Source organism: Narcine bancroftii, chromosome 2 (assembly GCF_036971445.1).
Source record: "Narcine bancroftii isolate sNarBan1 chromosome 2, sNarBan1.hap1, whole genome shotgun sequence".
In the NCBI taxonomy this organism is placed as follows: domain Eukaryota; kingdom Metazoa; phylum Chordata; class Chondrichthyes; order Torpediniformes; family Narcinidae; genus Narcine; species Narcine bancroftii.
Genome location: NC_091470.1, coordinates 171,160,731 through 171,176,260, shown reverse-complemented (window position 1 = coordinate 171,176,260; position 15,530 = coordinate 171,160,731). Strand labels below are relative to the sequence as shown.

General features: G+C 38.3%; 1 protein-coding gene and 1 long non-coding RNA gene across 22 annotated transcripts in view; one reads left to right on the top strand and one right to left on the bottom strand.

Annotated features, from left to right (window-relative positions):
- Positions 1 to 15,530, top strand: part of eif4g3b (eukaryotic translation initiation factor 4 gamma, 3b) — a 346,564-nt gene that overhangs the window by 263,579 nt on the left and 67,455 nt on the right. For 17 of the 20 annotated variants that reach the window (XM_069919086.1, XM_069919084.1, XM_069919079.1 and 14 more), the window contains 5 exons: positions 3,758 to 3,850; positions 5,178 to 5,351; positions 6,263 to 6,460; positions 7,126 to 7,272; positions 13,570 to 13,806. In XM_069919086.1, coding sequence (XP_069775187.1) covers positions 3,758 to 3,850; positions 5,178 to 5,351; positions 6,263 to 6,460; positions 7,126 to 7,272; positions 13,570 to 13,806 — 849 coding nt within the window. The remainder of the gene's footprint in view (positions 1 to 3,757; positions 3,851 to 5,177; positions 5,352 to 6,262; positions 6,461 to 7,125; positions 7,273 to 13,569; positions 13,807 to 15,530) is intronic. The other 3 variants (XM_069919085.1, XM_069919083.1, XM_069919077.1) reach the window with 2 other exon arrangements.
- Positions 8,608 to 15,530, bottom strand: part of LOC138754603 (uncharacterized) — a 54,877-nt gene continuing 47,954 nt past the window's right edge. For both annotated transcript variants that reach the window (XR_011351850.1, XR_011351851.1), the window contains one exon: positions 8,608 to 10,154. This is a non-coding gene — a long non-coding RNA (uncharacterized lncRNA). The remainder of the gene's footprint in view (positions 10,155 to 15,530) is intronic.

Sequence of the window (15,530 nt, the reverse complement as noted above, 5' to 3'; positions counted from 1 at the left end):
TCAATGTGAAATTCAAATTGACTTCTGTTCTTGCTTGCCAAATAAAACTTTTCTGAGTTATACAACATGGAATCAGACTCTTCAGGCCAACACATCTGCGCCCAAAGTTGCCCGCTTGAGTTAGCCCCATTTGCATGCATTTACCCAATATCCTTCAACCACAAATAAAACAAAGGATTTGATAATATTTTGGAGGCTATATCAGGTTTGAATGGACACAGTTCTCCTTGGGACATTAACTGGCATATATAAAGATGGTTGAAGCTGATCATTGTCTCCAAATCACTGACAGCAGGTACAAAGAGAGCAGGTATTTAGCTTGGTATTGTCACCAGCAACTTTATTTCAACTGAGTGTTCCTGATTATCTGAGGGTCTTGCATATGGGCTCCCTGAAACTCAGGAATTCTAGCAAAGTCTGAGGGATATCTAAAAAAGGTTTGAATCACTCTGACTAGGCTGTGAAATGCGACTGCTTAACATATCTCAGCATTGATGGTTTAAGCCATTTACTCAAATGTGAACTTCACATACAGTTAACTTGATTTTTCAAGGACTTTTCTGTGGATATTGCGCTCTTAAACTTCCATGTGCAAGTGATATGAAGAATTGGGCAGTGATGCTGTAACTACTTTCACAGATTTTTTTTGTTTCCCTTTTCCTGTATGATTCCAAATTAATTTTGCCCTCCAGAAAGGTATTAGCCTGATTTTGGAGGACAGGCTCAAAATCAGAGCGTTATTGCCTTGTGTTATGTAGGTAGTGTCAGCTCTTTACTGATGAGATATACAATTCAAAAATTGAAGGATTAAGATAACCATTCAGTATGTGTAATATATGAGAAGATTGAAGGTGAAACCCATTTTTTAATTGTATCAATTAACATATAACCATATAACAATTATAGAATGGAAACCTCTCTGGCATCGACCGATTTAAGTGAACTCCATTCGTCCCACCTACCCGCTCCCTGCCCATAACCCTCCAATCCCCTCATGTCCATGCACTCATCCAACCTTCTCTTAAATGACAAAATTGACCCTGCTGCAACCACCTCTCGGAAGGACATTCCACTCAGCCACCACTCTCTGAGTGAAGAAATTTCCTCTTATGTTGTCTCTAAAGTTTTTGCCCCCTAACCCTTAACTTATGACCCCTCATTCCTATCTCTCCTACCCTCAAGGGTATTCACATTACTCTATCTATCCTCCTCATAATTTTATATACCTCTATCAAATCCCCCCTCAATGCTCCAATGAATAAAGTCCCAGTCTACTCAATCTTTTTTTGATTTCTAGATACTGTAATCTAAGCAACATTTTAGTAAATCTCTGCACTCTCTCTCTACCTTATTGATATCCTTCCTATAATTTGGGGACCAGAACTGCACACAATATTCCAAACAAACTTGGCCTCACCAATGCCTTGAACAGACTCAACATCACCTACCGGCTCCAATATTCTATGCTATGATTTATAAAGGTTAGCATACCAAAAGCCTTCTTCACCACCCTATCTAAATGAGAAACCACTTTCAAAGAACGATGAACCATTATTCCAAGATCCCTCTGTTCCTCTGCATTCCTCAATGCCCTCCCCTTCACTGCATATGTCCTATTTTGATTATTCTTCCCAAAATGAAGCACGTCACACTTATCTACATTAAACTCCATCTGCCACCTTTCAGCCCACTCTTCTAAGCCGTCCAGATCCTTCTGCGGTCCACAAAAATCCTCCTTGCTATCCACAATTCCCCCTATTTTTGTATCATCTGCATATTTACACCCAATTTACCAATCCATCATCCAAATCATTAATGTAAATGATGAACAACAAGGGACCCAACACTGATCATCACTGGCCTCCATCCTGACAGACAGTTATCCACCATGACTCTCTGGCACTTCTCTTCTAGCCACCGTTGAACCCATCTGACTATCTCAACATTAATCCCTAGTGCTTGAACCTTCCTTACCAACCTTCCATGTGGAACCTTATCGAAAGCCTTACTGAAATCCAGATAGACTACATCTGCTCTACCCTTATCAACATTTCTAGTCACTTCCTCAAAAAAATTCAACAAGATTTGTCAAACATGACTTTCCCCTCACAAACCCATGTTGGGTGTCCCTGATCAATCCCTGCCCTTCTAGATACTTGTACATATTATCTTTCCATTAGTTTACCCACCACTGTCATCAAACTTGCTGGTCGATAATTGCTGGCCCTAGACATGGTGGCCTTTTTAAACAGAGGAACCACGTTTGCAACACGCCAATCCCGCGGCACCACACCTAGCTCCAGTGACTGTTGAAAATTCACTGTCAGAGCCTCTGCTATTTCCTCCCTGACTTCCCTCAAGGTCCTGGGGAAAATCCTGTCGGAACCCGGAGACTTATCCACTTTTATATACTTCAGAAGTTTCAACACCCCCTCTTTCCTAATCTTTTCCATAATTACCCCTTTTGCCTCACTTATCCTACACAATTCCATATCCCTTTCCCTAGTGAATACCGATGAGAAGAATTCATTCAATATCTCCCCCATCTCATTTGCCTCCTCACACATTTGTCTGCTCTGATTCTCTAGTGGACCAATTCTATCCTTCACTCTCCTTTTGCTATTCACATATTTGTAAAAACCCTTCGGATTTACTTTCACCCTGTTTGCTATAGCCAACTTGTACCTTCTTTTTGCTTTCCTAATTTCCTTCTTAACCTTCTTTCTACTATACATGCATCTTCCAAGCATCTTGTCCATACTTTGCCTCCTGTATTTAATGTAGGCCTCCCTTTTATCTCGAACCAACTACCTAATCACCCTTGAAAACCACGGCTGTCTTGAACATTTGCCTTTTATCCTAACAGGAACATAAAGATTCTGCACCCTCAAAATCTCACCTTTAAATGCCCTCCAATTCTCCCCTACCTCTTTCCCAAAAAACAATTCAGCTCAAATCACTCCCTGCAAATCTGTTCTCATTTCATCAAATCTGGCTTTCCCCCACTCAAAAACCTTAATCGGCCCAGACCTATCCCTTTCCATAATTATGTTGTAATTAATGGTACGATTTGAAACTAATTTATAAATGGTTCGCATAAAGGCACAATTTCATGTTGCCAAGAGGCAATTTTTGTGTTGTCACATAAATTCCTGTGTGCTCAGATTTAAGTGTGAAATGTTCCCCAATTTCTTCTTGCTTTTTGAGGATAATGCATTATGGTGTGAATCCAATCTGAAATTTCACAGGTGATGTGGGTCTGCTCAACTTTACCTGAAGACTGGTGACTCCTGTGGCAAATGAGCTGGATTCTTATGACCATGTCTTCAGAATGCATCCATTAGTGTCACAGATTGCATTCGGCACAATTAATCTTGTGTCAGCATTGACCTGCTTTGAATAAGTCTTAACATTCAACTTTGTCAAGAAATTGCCACAGAGAGTAATCAACTCCAGGGGTGCCCAAACCTTTTTGGTTATTGACACATACATAAAAATATAAGAAGTCACAGGCCAAACAATATTCAGCCCAGCAGTTCTCAGTCACACTGCAAGAAAAATGGTGTTTTTAGATTAGAAAACTCCTATGCCATTGAAAATTAATTTTCTATCAAAATAACTTTATGACACCACTAAACAATTTAACTGTTGACATTACAGTAGTTTATTGATGTTCTCACATATTAAAGTAGGCATTTCTGTGTCTACTGCTCTTAAATTTAATTTAATTAATACAATAAAACTCTCATTCAAAAAGCAGTGCAAAATAAAAAGCTGGGTGCCAAATAAGAACAGGAGAAAAGATCAAGAAAGGGACAAGGCAGTCTCCAACATTCCTCCACAACTCTCAGTGAGTACAGTTCATAGCCCACTTTAACGATTTAAGATGGAATGTGTAAATCTGTAGATAGACTATTAAAGATGGGCTATTAAAGTTAACAGCTTCCTTGCAAATCAAACAAGCACACTTCCCCATGACTTCTGTGAAAAAGTATTCATGTTCCCACTGTATCTGAAATTGTCGGCACACTCTTGCTATTTTCTATCTTTCACTTCGCCATGTTTAGTCAACTGAGTTAAACTTTTTTTCAATTGAGGTAAACACTTTCATTGATAAGTAACGTTACAATGGTCAGTCTAGTAGTTCTTCCAGATGGCAGTGACATCTAGTGTTGAAATGAAGAGGTGCAATGTTCTCTGTTCTAATGGGCCATGTTTCATTTTATTTCTAAAAATTCACCCTGGGCCACTTAAAAATGGGCAATGGTCAGCAGTTGGCCTGGGGCCGTAGTTTTGTTGCCCTGATCTACTCTGTTAGTCCTATTTGCAATTACTGGATGATTCAGCAGTGCCATGTATGATGTGTGATGTAGTCAAGCAGGCTGCTGTATTTGTGTGGATAACAGAATTCTTTATAATTCCCTTTACACCCCTGAAGGAAAGCTGATCCAAGGATTCACCTGCCAGATTGGTATCAAGCAGGCACCTGATAACAGAATAATATCTATCTTTGATGCCCAATATCTAAATCAAAATAATCAACCAATAATTATTCTGGTCCAGCATCAACTGTAATCACTTGACTGTTCCATTTGCAAGCTGCTGCTATCAAACTTAAATCACCATTTCCAGGCAATTTTAATAGATATGCCGCGCAGTTTTGAATTAAGTAACATTTTCCATTCAAGGAAAATTTAATTCTAACTCGTAGACTTTAAACAATCTGGAAGTTTTCTCAAATTGCTACGAATGCTGGCATAGTCGGTTTCCAAAACTTGTTCAGTTCCAAGTTTTGGAGATATGGAGTTGAGGTTACAGATCAGGCCAGAGCCTAAATGTCCCAATCCTGTTTCTTGTGCTGTTATGTAATCAAGCATCGAGTCTCATGGTTAAATCTGTGACAAGCTTCAAATTGCAGAGCAAAATCATTGCAAATTCAGCATTATCCATACAGCAAATTAAATCGCTAAGGATAGAATTTGCAATAAATAATTTGAACATGCACATAGTTGTTTCATAGCAAGCTTATTGTTTTTATGGTGACGGAAGTCAAATATCTCGTTATTATGTGGGGTCGGACATTTCATTTTCTTCTCTGAGAATCAGAATGTGATCACTTTTGGACGAACGGTCTTTCAGATGATATTATAAGATAACGATTAATTTTACTTATTTAGGTGCTAAATGTAGGTCCAAGACGATCACAGCATGGGCAACGAAGAGAACAAAGGAAGATTATTACAAATATATCAGTAAATGATGACATCCAGTTGAAGAAGTCAGAGAATGCATGGAAGCCCATATTAAAGCGAGAAGAAGTTTCTGATGACTCTGATGTGCAAAAGACACAGGTGGGATTAAAATAATCACATTTGTGAGTTCTTCTGATGTGTCTCCAAATAAGACAGCAAGTAGAATGCCCTAAAAACACTGGCTTGTCAGATTACCATAATTTGTTCAATTTAATATTTCAATCAGAAATTGAAACAAGTGCAGCATTGAGTTCTGAGTTTAAGAACCATGCACAATACGAATTGCTGAGGTAAAGCTCAGTTAAATATTTAAATTTAATTTTTTAAAAATTAGAAATATAGCATGAAAATAGGCCTTTCGGCCAATAAACCCTTGCCACCAAATTACACCCAATTCACCTACAAGCCCCGGTACGTTTTTGAATGGTGGGCGGAGTCCTCTTGGGGGCGGGGGGGGGGAACCATGCAGAGACAGGGAGAACATATAAACTCCTTATAGATAGAGGGATTCGAACCCTGGTCCTAATCGCTGGCGCTAACTGTTGCATTGATCGTGCTGCACTATAATCACAGACTTTTGCACGCTGCCCACATATTTTTCTACAGAAATATGGCAGCGGAATGCAATTGAACAAAAAATTGAGTTTTGCTATGACAAATCTTGAAGGTCGTCACTGAAGGACTTGGGTATAATTCATGGGCATTGGCGGTCAATACTTGTCCAATAAATTGCAACATTATAAATTAATCATGCTCAGTTCCTGCATCCTCTGTTAAAACCAGATAAATCTTGTTACTCTATCATTGGGGAATGGGCTCTGTGAAGTGAAGATTCAAAACCACATGAACAGCAAGTTACTTATTTTTGTTACTGCATTGTAATGCTTTACAAATCAGTCACCTCAAACTCAATGCATTCTATTATTTTGATGAATTAATATAAAGCTCAATTTTGCTTTCAATTTATTATTGCTCTTGACATGATTTTTCTTTTTAAATACTCATTTCAGGAATTATTCCGAAGAGTTAGAAGCATCCTGAACAAGCTTACACCTCAAATGTTTCAACAATTAATGAAACAAGTTCAGGAGCTGACAATAGATACAGAAGAGAGGCTAAAAGGGGTTATTGACCTAGTATTCGAGAAGGCGATTGATGAGCCTAATTTCTCAGTAGCCTATGCCAACATGTGTCGTTGCCTCACAATGGTAGGTCTTTACGTCTGCATGCTTGATATCTTTAAAACTCCATGGCTGAATTTCTTTTTTTATTATTTCATATATCTAAAGAAGAGAATATGCATTTTCAAAATTCATTTTTATTATTCCCAAAGTACCCTTTTGTTCATGTCTGAAATAATCTGACTTGTGTAGGATGCAGGTAATTGAGGGATTTATAGAGGAATAAGAAATTACCAAGCTACGCCAATTAATATTAGACTGTGGCTAAACAAAGACCTATCTAACTGCATATTGTATGTATGACTTGTATAATATTACCTTTGATGAAGTCTTCATTACACCAATGTCATGGTGTAAATTATATACTAGAATTTGTAAGTAAAAGTACTGATTTTTTTTAACTAATTGTTAAATATTTGTTATTTGGAATCCTTTTACTCCAGTTGGAATTTTTAAATAAACAAATGAGAATTTGGGGATTGTCAGTGACTTTGCAGCAGTAATTAATTCAACATATTGATAGAAATAATAGATACTGTGTTTCTTCTAAAATTTGCTTGTATAAAAGGACTGCAACTTCTTTGGCTTGGCTTCGCGGACCGAAGATTTATGGAGGGGTAATGTAACACTACTTCAGTGTTATATTGTGATGTATTGGCATTGAATTATGTGATAATCCGTTTTATTCACAGCTGAAGGTCCCAATGTCAGATAAGCCAGGTGCCTCTGTGAATTTTCGCAAGCTGCTACTAAATCGATGTCAGAAAGAATTTGAAAAGGACAAAGCAGATGATGTTGTTAATGAAAAGAGGCAGAAAGAGATTGATGCTACTGCTAAAGTAAGAAACTGTTAACAATGTGGTGCGGCCTATATAAAGGATTTGTTTATGAATTGAGCACCATTTGATAGCTATCTTTTCTTTGAGATAACTGAAGTGATCTATTCTTGGCAAACCTAAACTGAAGGTTCCTTTGGTATTTTGTTAAAAAAAGATGTTATCATTCAAAGACAAAAATCTAAGATTGCATTTTGCTGCTGGGGGGGGGGGGGGTGGGTGGGTGTTGTTCAGATGAGGATGCTGCCATTGCATTGACTTTGTACAGAAACTCTGCCCTTTCAGGTGGAGATGAGAGGCAGTTTTCCCTGTTCTGGCCAATTCTCATCCTCTTTCGTTGTCACTAATAATGCTATTTGTGATAGCTTGTGTCTGCTAGCAGGCTGCTTTATTTCTTAAAATATTCACCATGGGAAGAGTACTGAGACTTAAACCCCTTTGGGATAGCTTGAAAGGCTCATGAATGGTTTAAAATTAAACTAAAAATTTGTTTTATTTAGCCCTGTCCCTTTGTCTCGTTATTATAATTGACTAGATTTTTCAGCAAAACAAATTTCCATTGGAGGATGAAGAAGCTTGATGGAATATTTAAACTGAAGAAGTCATGGATGTAGATCTGCTTTCAAACATGGCAAACAGAATTATCTACAATAAATGCAGAAAACTTGGGAAACACTCAGGATATCAGCTGCATCTAGAGTCAAATCAATTTTATGTTGCAGTGAGCCTGAGGAAGGAACGTTTAGGATAAGGGAAATATTCATGATTGGGAACAGGGACAGGGAAGATAACAATGAACTCATCTAAGTTGGTAGGTTAAAGTTAAGGAGAAACCAAAGGGGTACACTGAGGTTGTGCATTCCAAGTTAGACTTTAAAAAGTTCCTGGCTGATTAGACAGCATCACTGGAGTTAGAATTTAGAACATAGAACACTACAGCACCGAACATGCCCATCGGCTCTTGACGATGTGCTGACCTATATATTCCTAAAAAAAATACTACCCTCCCTACCCCATAACCCTCCACTTTTCCTCCATCCTTGTGCCTGTCTAAGAGTCTCTTAAATGCCCCAAATGTTTCACCTCCCACCACCATCCCTGGCAAAGCATTCCAGGCACCCATTACTGTGCATAAAATGAACTTTAACCCCAATGTTTAGTTAGATAATGTAGAGATATCTAAAATTGTTAAATTGTCTGAAGATTGCAACATGTCCAGAGGGAAGATGTGCTGTTTTTCAATCTTACATTGGGCCTAGATCTTGGAGCAGGAAAAGAATAAAAAAATAAAAGGCAGTCAACAGGAAGCTTAGGGTCACCCTTCCCATAAAGCAGTTACCAATCTGTGGTTGGTTTAACCATTGCAATAGAAACGACCAAATGTGCACAGAAAGCAATTTACTCGATTAGAAAAAGTGCAAATGAATTGTTGCTTCACATGAAAGGACTGTTTGGTCCTTAGAAGGTAGGAAGAAAAGAGGTAAAAGAGCAGGTACTTCATCTCCTTCTCACTGCATGAGGAGATGTGAGCAGGGATGTGATCGTGAAGATGGAAAAGCATACCAGGGAATAGCTAGGGGAATGGTCCTTTTTAATGCTGAATGTAGAGGGGAGGGAAAGATGTTTCTCGTAAGAGAATTGAAGATGTCAGCAATTTCAAAAGATGGCCTGTTGAATGTAGAATCAGTGGGGTATAGAATGATGGCCAAGGGAACTTTATACTTGTGCCTGAGAGGAGAGGGATGAGGGCAGAGGTGCAGGAAAGTGGTCTTAGCCTCCGTCAACAATGGTAGAGAGGAAGCTACAGTCAAGATAAAAGAAAGAATTCATTGTGGTGGCCTTGTCATTGGGGCAAAAAGAGAGGAAATAGGAGAATGGAATGAAGCCCTCACGGAAGGCAACTGTTGGAGTCTGTAACCTTGTAATGGATGCATATGATGATCTATCCTTGGAGCTGGATGCAGTGCTCCATAAGAGGAAAGGAAAAAAATCGGAGATGTGTCATGTGAAGGTGAGAACAAGGAGGAAATTGACAGCAAATGCTTTGAAAAGTATCAAAGCCTGCATGCATGCTGGAAGCATGGAAAGAGTTGATGGTGGCCTGCAGACAATCAAACAAGGACTGTTCCATATATCCCACAAAAAAGGAGGCATAGATTGGACCTGGAAACTTTCTCATGATTGTTCCTTTGACATGGAGAAAGTGAGTAGAGCTGAAAATTCAAATGAGAAAGAATCCAGCCAAATGATGTGCATTTGTGAAAATGAATATTGCAGCACAAGTTCAAGGAAGAATCTGTTGTGGGATGGAGTTGCAGAGGTGGGAGCAGGAATCTGAAGTCATCTAGAGATTATAATTTTACTCAGTGACCCAGCTTCATCCCACAGCACCCTATTTAGTCCACCCTTGACATCATTGGTACACTGTCAAGTTGAAAGTGATAATGATGAGTTAATTGTCATATACAGTGTACAATGTACATATGCACCAAAATTCTTACTTGCTGCAGCTGAACAGGTACTTTTGAAAAAAAAGCTACTAAAAAGACAGTAAATACAAAGAAATAGATCAGAAATATTTACGGTTATCCTAGTGCAAAAAAAACTGTCTTGACAATAGTGCAGGCAGTCTTTTTGTGGTGTCGGAGCACTTTCTGTTGAGTGTAACCAGGTGAGATTCAAGAACCTGATAGCTATGGGAAAGAAACTGATCTTGAGCGTAGAGGTGCTGGTCTTCTGTACCTTCTTCCCAATGGTAGCAGTGAGAAGATGTTGTGAGTCCTTTGAGACAGCATCTCTTGTCGATGGCTGAGATGCTGGAATATGTGATGAGCCTGGCCAAGTTTTTCACCTTCTGGAAAAGGCCACTTGTTAAAAAACAAGACCTGAAGAACAGACAACAAATATGATAAAGTTCTAAATCATGGCAATGAGCTTCAGACTCAATCCACAGCATCATCGTCCTTGTCTGAGAAAATGAGAATGTGCTTCAGACCCTGAAGGGCTAAATTGTGTCATCTTCAAGAAACGTTTTGAATCTGACAGTCAATAATTCCAACTGTCTGCCACAGGCCATTGCCAAAATTTTCCTCAACCATTCCCTCCCTGCAGCTGAAGAGTTGCTCCACAGATTGTGATTCGATTCCATCCATTCAGTGGACATGATCTTCAACACAACAATTTGAAGAAATGTGAGAAACAGATTCTGGAGTACAGTCCTCAAATTCAGTTGTCTGCAGAAATTTGCCTCCATCTCTATTTGCTTCAAGCTGGCGGGCAAGCCATGGTCCTAACCAAATGGTCCACACAATTAAATCTCAGTGGAGACCACTATTAATCAAAGTTTCATCATTTGATATCCCTATGACACATCTTCTATCTTCCTTGCTGTAGTGGTGCACTTTATTTCCGAAGACTTTTTTTTCTCTGCAGGCAGCTTTTCCTACATGATTAATAGGAAATAATCCAATCCACAAAACCTGAATGGATGGAATCAAATCTCAATTGGGGAGCAACTCTTTGGCTACAGGGAGGTGTGGTTGAGGAGAATTTTGGCAATGGTCTGTGGCAGACAGTTGGAACATACCTGTGTATTTATGACTGTTGGTGCCTCAATCTCAGTAGTTAAACTACAGTATGGAGATGATGTTCCTATATGTGCAAGTTTGGCAGTTAAGCTACAACTGGTTCGCTGAGGCATACAAGAAAGTGGGCTTTGCACAGGACATTCTCAAGACAAAGATCCTGTATCAGTCTTGTAAAAAATGAAATGTACTGGTCATCTGCTGTGTGCCAGGTCAGCTTTTGACCATTTAACATATATGGTGCTTGAAGGTCAAGACTTCAAATCTAGCCTGGTTGTCATGAGTTTGTGTTTCTTCCGTAAATTTACATTTGAATAAAAGGGTTTTTATTTACAAATCTGCAGTAAAAATTAGAGAAACCCTGATCCTGTTCTGTCTTCATTATCTATTCAACCTCAAAGTGTTGATTGATTGTAATATTTACTTGTGTTTGACAGACTGTAAAACTCTGGGCAAGTCTTTCCAGTTCACCAAATCTTAAAGAAACATGCCTTTGAGTGTCATCTTCAGATCATGTTGCCCGAGCACTAAATTCTTTACCTTTTAATAGGACAGTGGCAAAATATCACTAGCTTAGAGAAGACAAAAAAACAAAATAAATGAAAGGGAAGTTTACAATAAAATTAACCAACAATGTTAGGAGAATCCAAGTGCTACAATAGGTAAGTGGCAGTGGCAACATCTGACGAGCTGGGCATGGCGCACAGCATGACAGGATTCATCTTTCAAATTTCCTAAATCTTCCAGAATAATTTTAGCGCATTTCCAGCCCCTTACTCGCTCACTGGATTGTTGGCTTGACGACATGATCATGGATGAGTGACTTTCCTGGCTTGAATTTTGAATCTACCAGAGGAATAGAAAATTTTTAATTTCTCAAATGAAATCCACAGCCGTAGTTATTTACTGGTTGGGTGGTAAAGAGGTAGTGAACTGCTCTTAACATATATAACATAACAATTACAGCACGGAAACAGGCCATTAGGCCCTTCTAGTCCGCACCGAACCAAATACCCCTTTCTAGTCCCACCTCCCTGCACAATGCCCATAACCCTCCATCTTCTTCTCATCCATATACCTGTCCAACCTTTTCTTAAATAATACAATTGACTCCGCCGCCACTATTTCTCCTGGAAGCTCATTCCACACGGCTACCACTCTCTGAGTAAAGAAGTTCCCCCTCATGTTACCTCTAAACCTCTGCCCCTTAATTCTTAACTCATGTCCTCTTGTTTTAATCTTTCCTCCTCTTAACGGAAATAGTCTATCCACATCCACTCTGTCTATCCCTTTCATAATCTTAAATACTTCTATCAAATCCCCTCTCAACCTTCTACGCTCCAAAGAATAAAGACCTAATCTGTCCAATCTCTCCCTATACTCTAGATGCTTAAACCCAGGTAACATTCTGGTAAACCTTCTCTGCACTCTCTCCACTCTGTTTATATCCTTCCTATAATTAGGCGACCAGAACTGCACACAGAACTCCAAATTAGGCCGCACCAACGTCTTATACAGTCTCAACATCACCTCCCAACTCCTATATTCCATGCAATGATTGATAAAGGCCAGCATACTAAAAGCCTTCTTCACCACCCTATTCAACGTGAGTTTCTACCTTCAGGGAACGATGTACCGTTACTCCTAAATCTTTCTGCTCTTCTGTATTCCTCAATGCTCTCCCATTTACCACGTATGTCCTATTTTGATTCTTCTTACCAAAATGAAGCACCTCACACTTATCAGCATTAAATTCCATCTGCCATTTTTCAGCCCACTTTTCAAAGCAGCCCAAATCCCTCTGCAATCCTTGAAAACCTTCTTACCAGTTTGAGTTCTTCAATTTAGCTTTGGAACTTTATACCTACAATTTTTGTGTTGGGATTGAGACAGTAGCAGGGAAATATAAATCCTTTTACTTTAATTGCTTCATCTGATCAGCCAGTCTAACACTGGAATGAATTGGTCTTTGTTGTTTCAACTTTCTATCCCTTAAATATCTAGTGTATTTACATTTCACCAGCCTATTCCTCCCAAACAATATTTGGAATTTACCATGATAAGGAAAGAGACAAATTGGACTTGATTAGAGGTCAGGTTCTGGCAACGTACTGAAGTCGTTTACTGCCCCTCACCAGAGGTGTCGAATTTTCTTTAGACATGATTTAATTTCACTGCTATTCATTTTTAGTTGTTATATATTTGTAAAATATATAAATGTTAATTTGCAAATTTTGCAAGTAACTGGTTTCTCTGATGCCTCTTTTATTAAGTAGTGTATAATATAAGTAGTGTGCAATATTGTCTGAACTAAAGAAATGGTTTTAAACTAAGCAACCTTAAAAATGAATTATTTATAGGGGAAACAAGAATAATTTAGTTAAGTACAAGTTTTCCTTAAATTACGAAAGTTCAATATTTTAATTTTTTTTAGCAACTCCATTTCTCTGATTTATGAACCAAGTTTTTATAATAATGAATAGTTTGTCACTTCCTATCCATTGGGATGCATCAATAATAGATCCAGAATTTCACGTCTCTGATTTTTCCAGGAACTTAATACTTCCATGCATCTAGGACAACCTTTAGCAATATTAATAAATAATAGTTTAAATTGCTACAAAATCGAATACCACATTTTCACCTCAATTTATTTTCAACTTATCATTGTGTGAAAATCCTTGGATAAAACTGTCTTCCATCTTACTTTCTTCAGACAGAAGAAAAGTCAAGGCTTCAGGATGAACTAGAAGAGTCCAAGGACAAGGCTCGTAGAAGATCCATTGGAAACATTAAATTTATTGGTGAACTGTTCAAACTTAAAATGTTAACGGAAGCCATCATGCACGACTGTGTTGTGAAACTACTAAAAAACCACGACGAGGAGTCATTAGAATGCTTATGTAGGTTATTAACCACAATTGGCAAGGACCTCGACTTCGAGAAAGCAAAAGTAAGTGGACAAATACTTTTTCAAGACATTTTGTGGTTTTCATGAAATGGTGAACAATGAAATTCTCAATTTTTAAGTTGTAACCTATGGTTTGTTGCGTAGAATGGAGGTAGCGTTTGGAAACGAAGCAATATTGACTCAGCAGCCACAAAGTACTTATGTACAGGCTCAGACTTCCGAAGCACTATTAGCTTGAGAATCGTTCATCAGTAACCTGTCAAATAAATCTTAGATAAATGCAGCTACAATCAACATGGGCCTTGTGATGAGATTTGTAAAATAATCCAAAACAGTTCATTTTAAAAACCAAAATATTGTTCTCTGCCAAAGTGGTTGAAAAAAATGTTTGGTGGAGATGAGCAAGATAATGATGGTTTTCGATAGGATCGAGAGGACCGCACCCTAGTCTGTGTGTCAGGGTGGTAGAAACAGCCATTCGTGTTTTCCAAAGGCATTTAGATAACACCGAAGAAAAAATAATTTGCAGGGAAATTGGGCTAACTAGATGCCAGCTTGGTCTCGATTACCAAATAGCTACTTACCTGTGCTGTACAATTCCATTCTGCGAACAAGCATGATACAGACATTGTAGTTGAGATGGCCATTTTAGGACCTTCCTTTGTACAGATCGTTTCTTTGGCATTTTGTTCATTTTATTTGCCCACATCAACCTTTTTTATTTCAAGATGGCTAACTTGGTAAAATTATTTTTAATTGTTTGGTTACATCACAACTTTACATACTTTATTTATAATTTTTTTCTTCCCATCTACAACAGTAGTTATGATTTGAGCAACTCTAGTGTCGAGCTAAATCACATAGATTAAAAATTTCAAGTGTTTAGTTCATCCTTCGAAGATCCAATGTCCAAAGCTCAACCTGCTTAAGAACTCTTCTTACATCAGCCCCTTCATCCTAGGTTTATCAGCCTAGTGAATATCTACTGCCTCCAATGCAAGTATATCCTTTGTTAAAAATAGACAAACTATACGCTGAATTTGAGTGTAAAAGTACATAAAACCTTCCCTGCTTTATGCACAATCTTTATGGAAAAGGATAACATTCCATTAGCTTTCCTAAATGTGTACAAACCTAAATGAAAACAAATCTGTATGCCACTGTAAGCTACACTCTCCAGCATTATCACAACACAGAGACTTTGGTGAAACTAGATTTACAAGGCCTTAGGTTGAACGCATTGGCACAACCGGCTAAAGGTCAGATTTATTGTGAGTATGACTGCTAAGTGAGCTATGTTTGTGGTGCTGCCTTCAACCGAGCTGCAGATTTTCAGATGTTCGCAATAGATCCTTTGTAGGATTTTTGTCATGTCCGAAACAGTTGCCAGTGAAACACTCACACTCACGCACCAACCCACACCTGAATTTGAAGCAGAGCTCGCTCTACTGGAGGAACTCAGTGGTTGAAAAGAATGGATGATATTTCGAGCCAACCATTCTTCTCAGATTACATCAAATTGGGTTTGTTACTTCTGAATATCTTGAATATTATTCATGATGCTATGGGTTTAAAATCATATCCAGGTAAATAAGGACAGCTCACTTGTAATTAGAGTGCTACGCAGATTTTTTAAAAATGTTTTGTTATTTTAATTGTTATTGGTTGGTTATAAAGTCTATTTTAGTGCCAGACAATTTAAATTATTGAAATTAAATACATCGGTATATTGTTTTAGGATTTATTTCATAATCATTGTTCTAAAT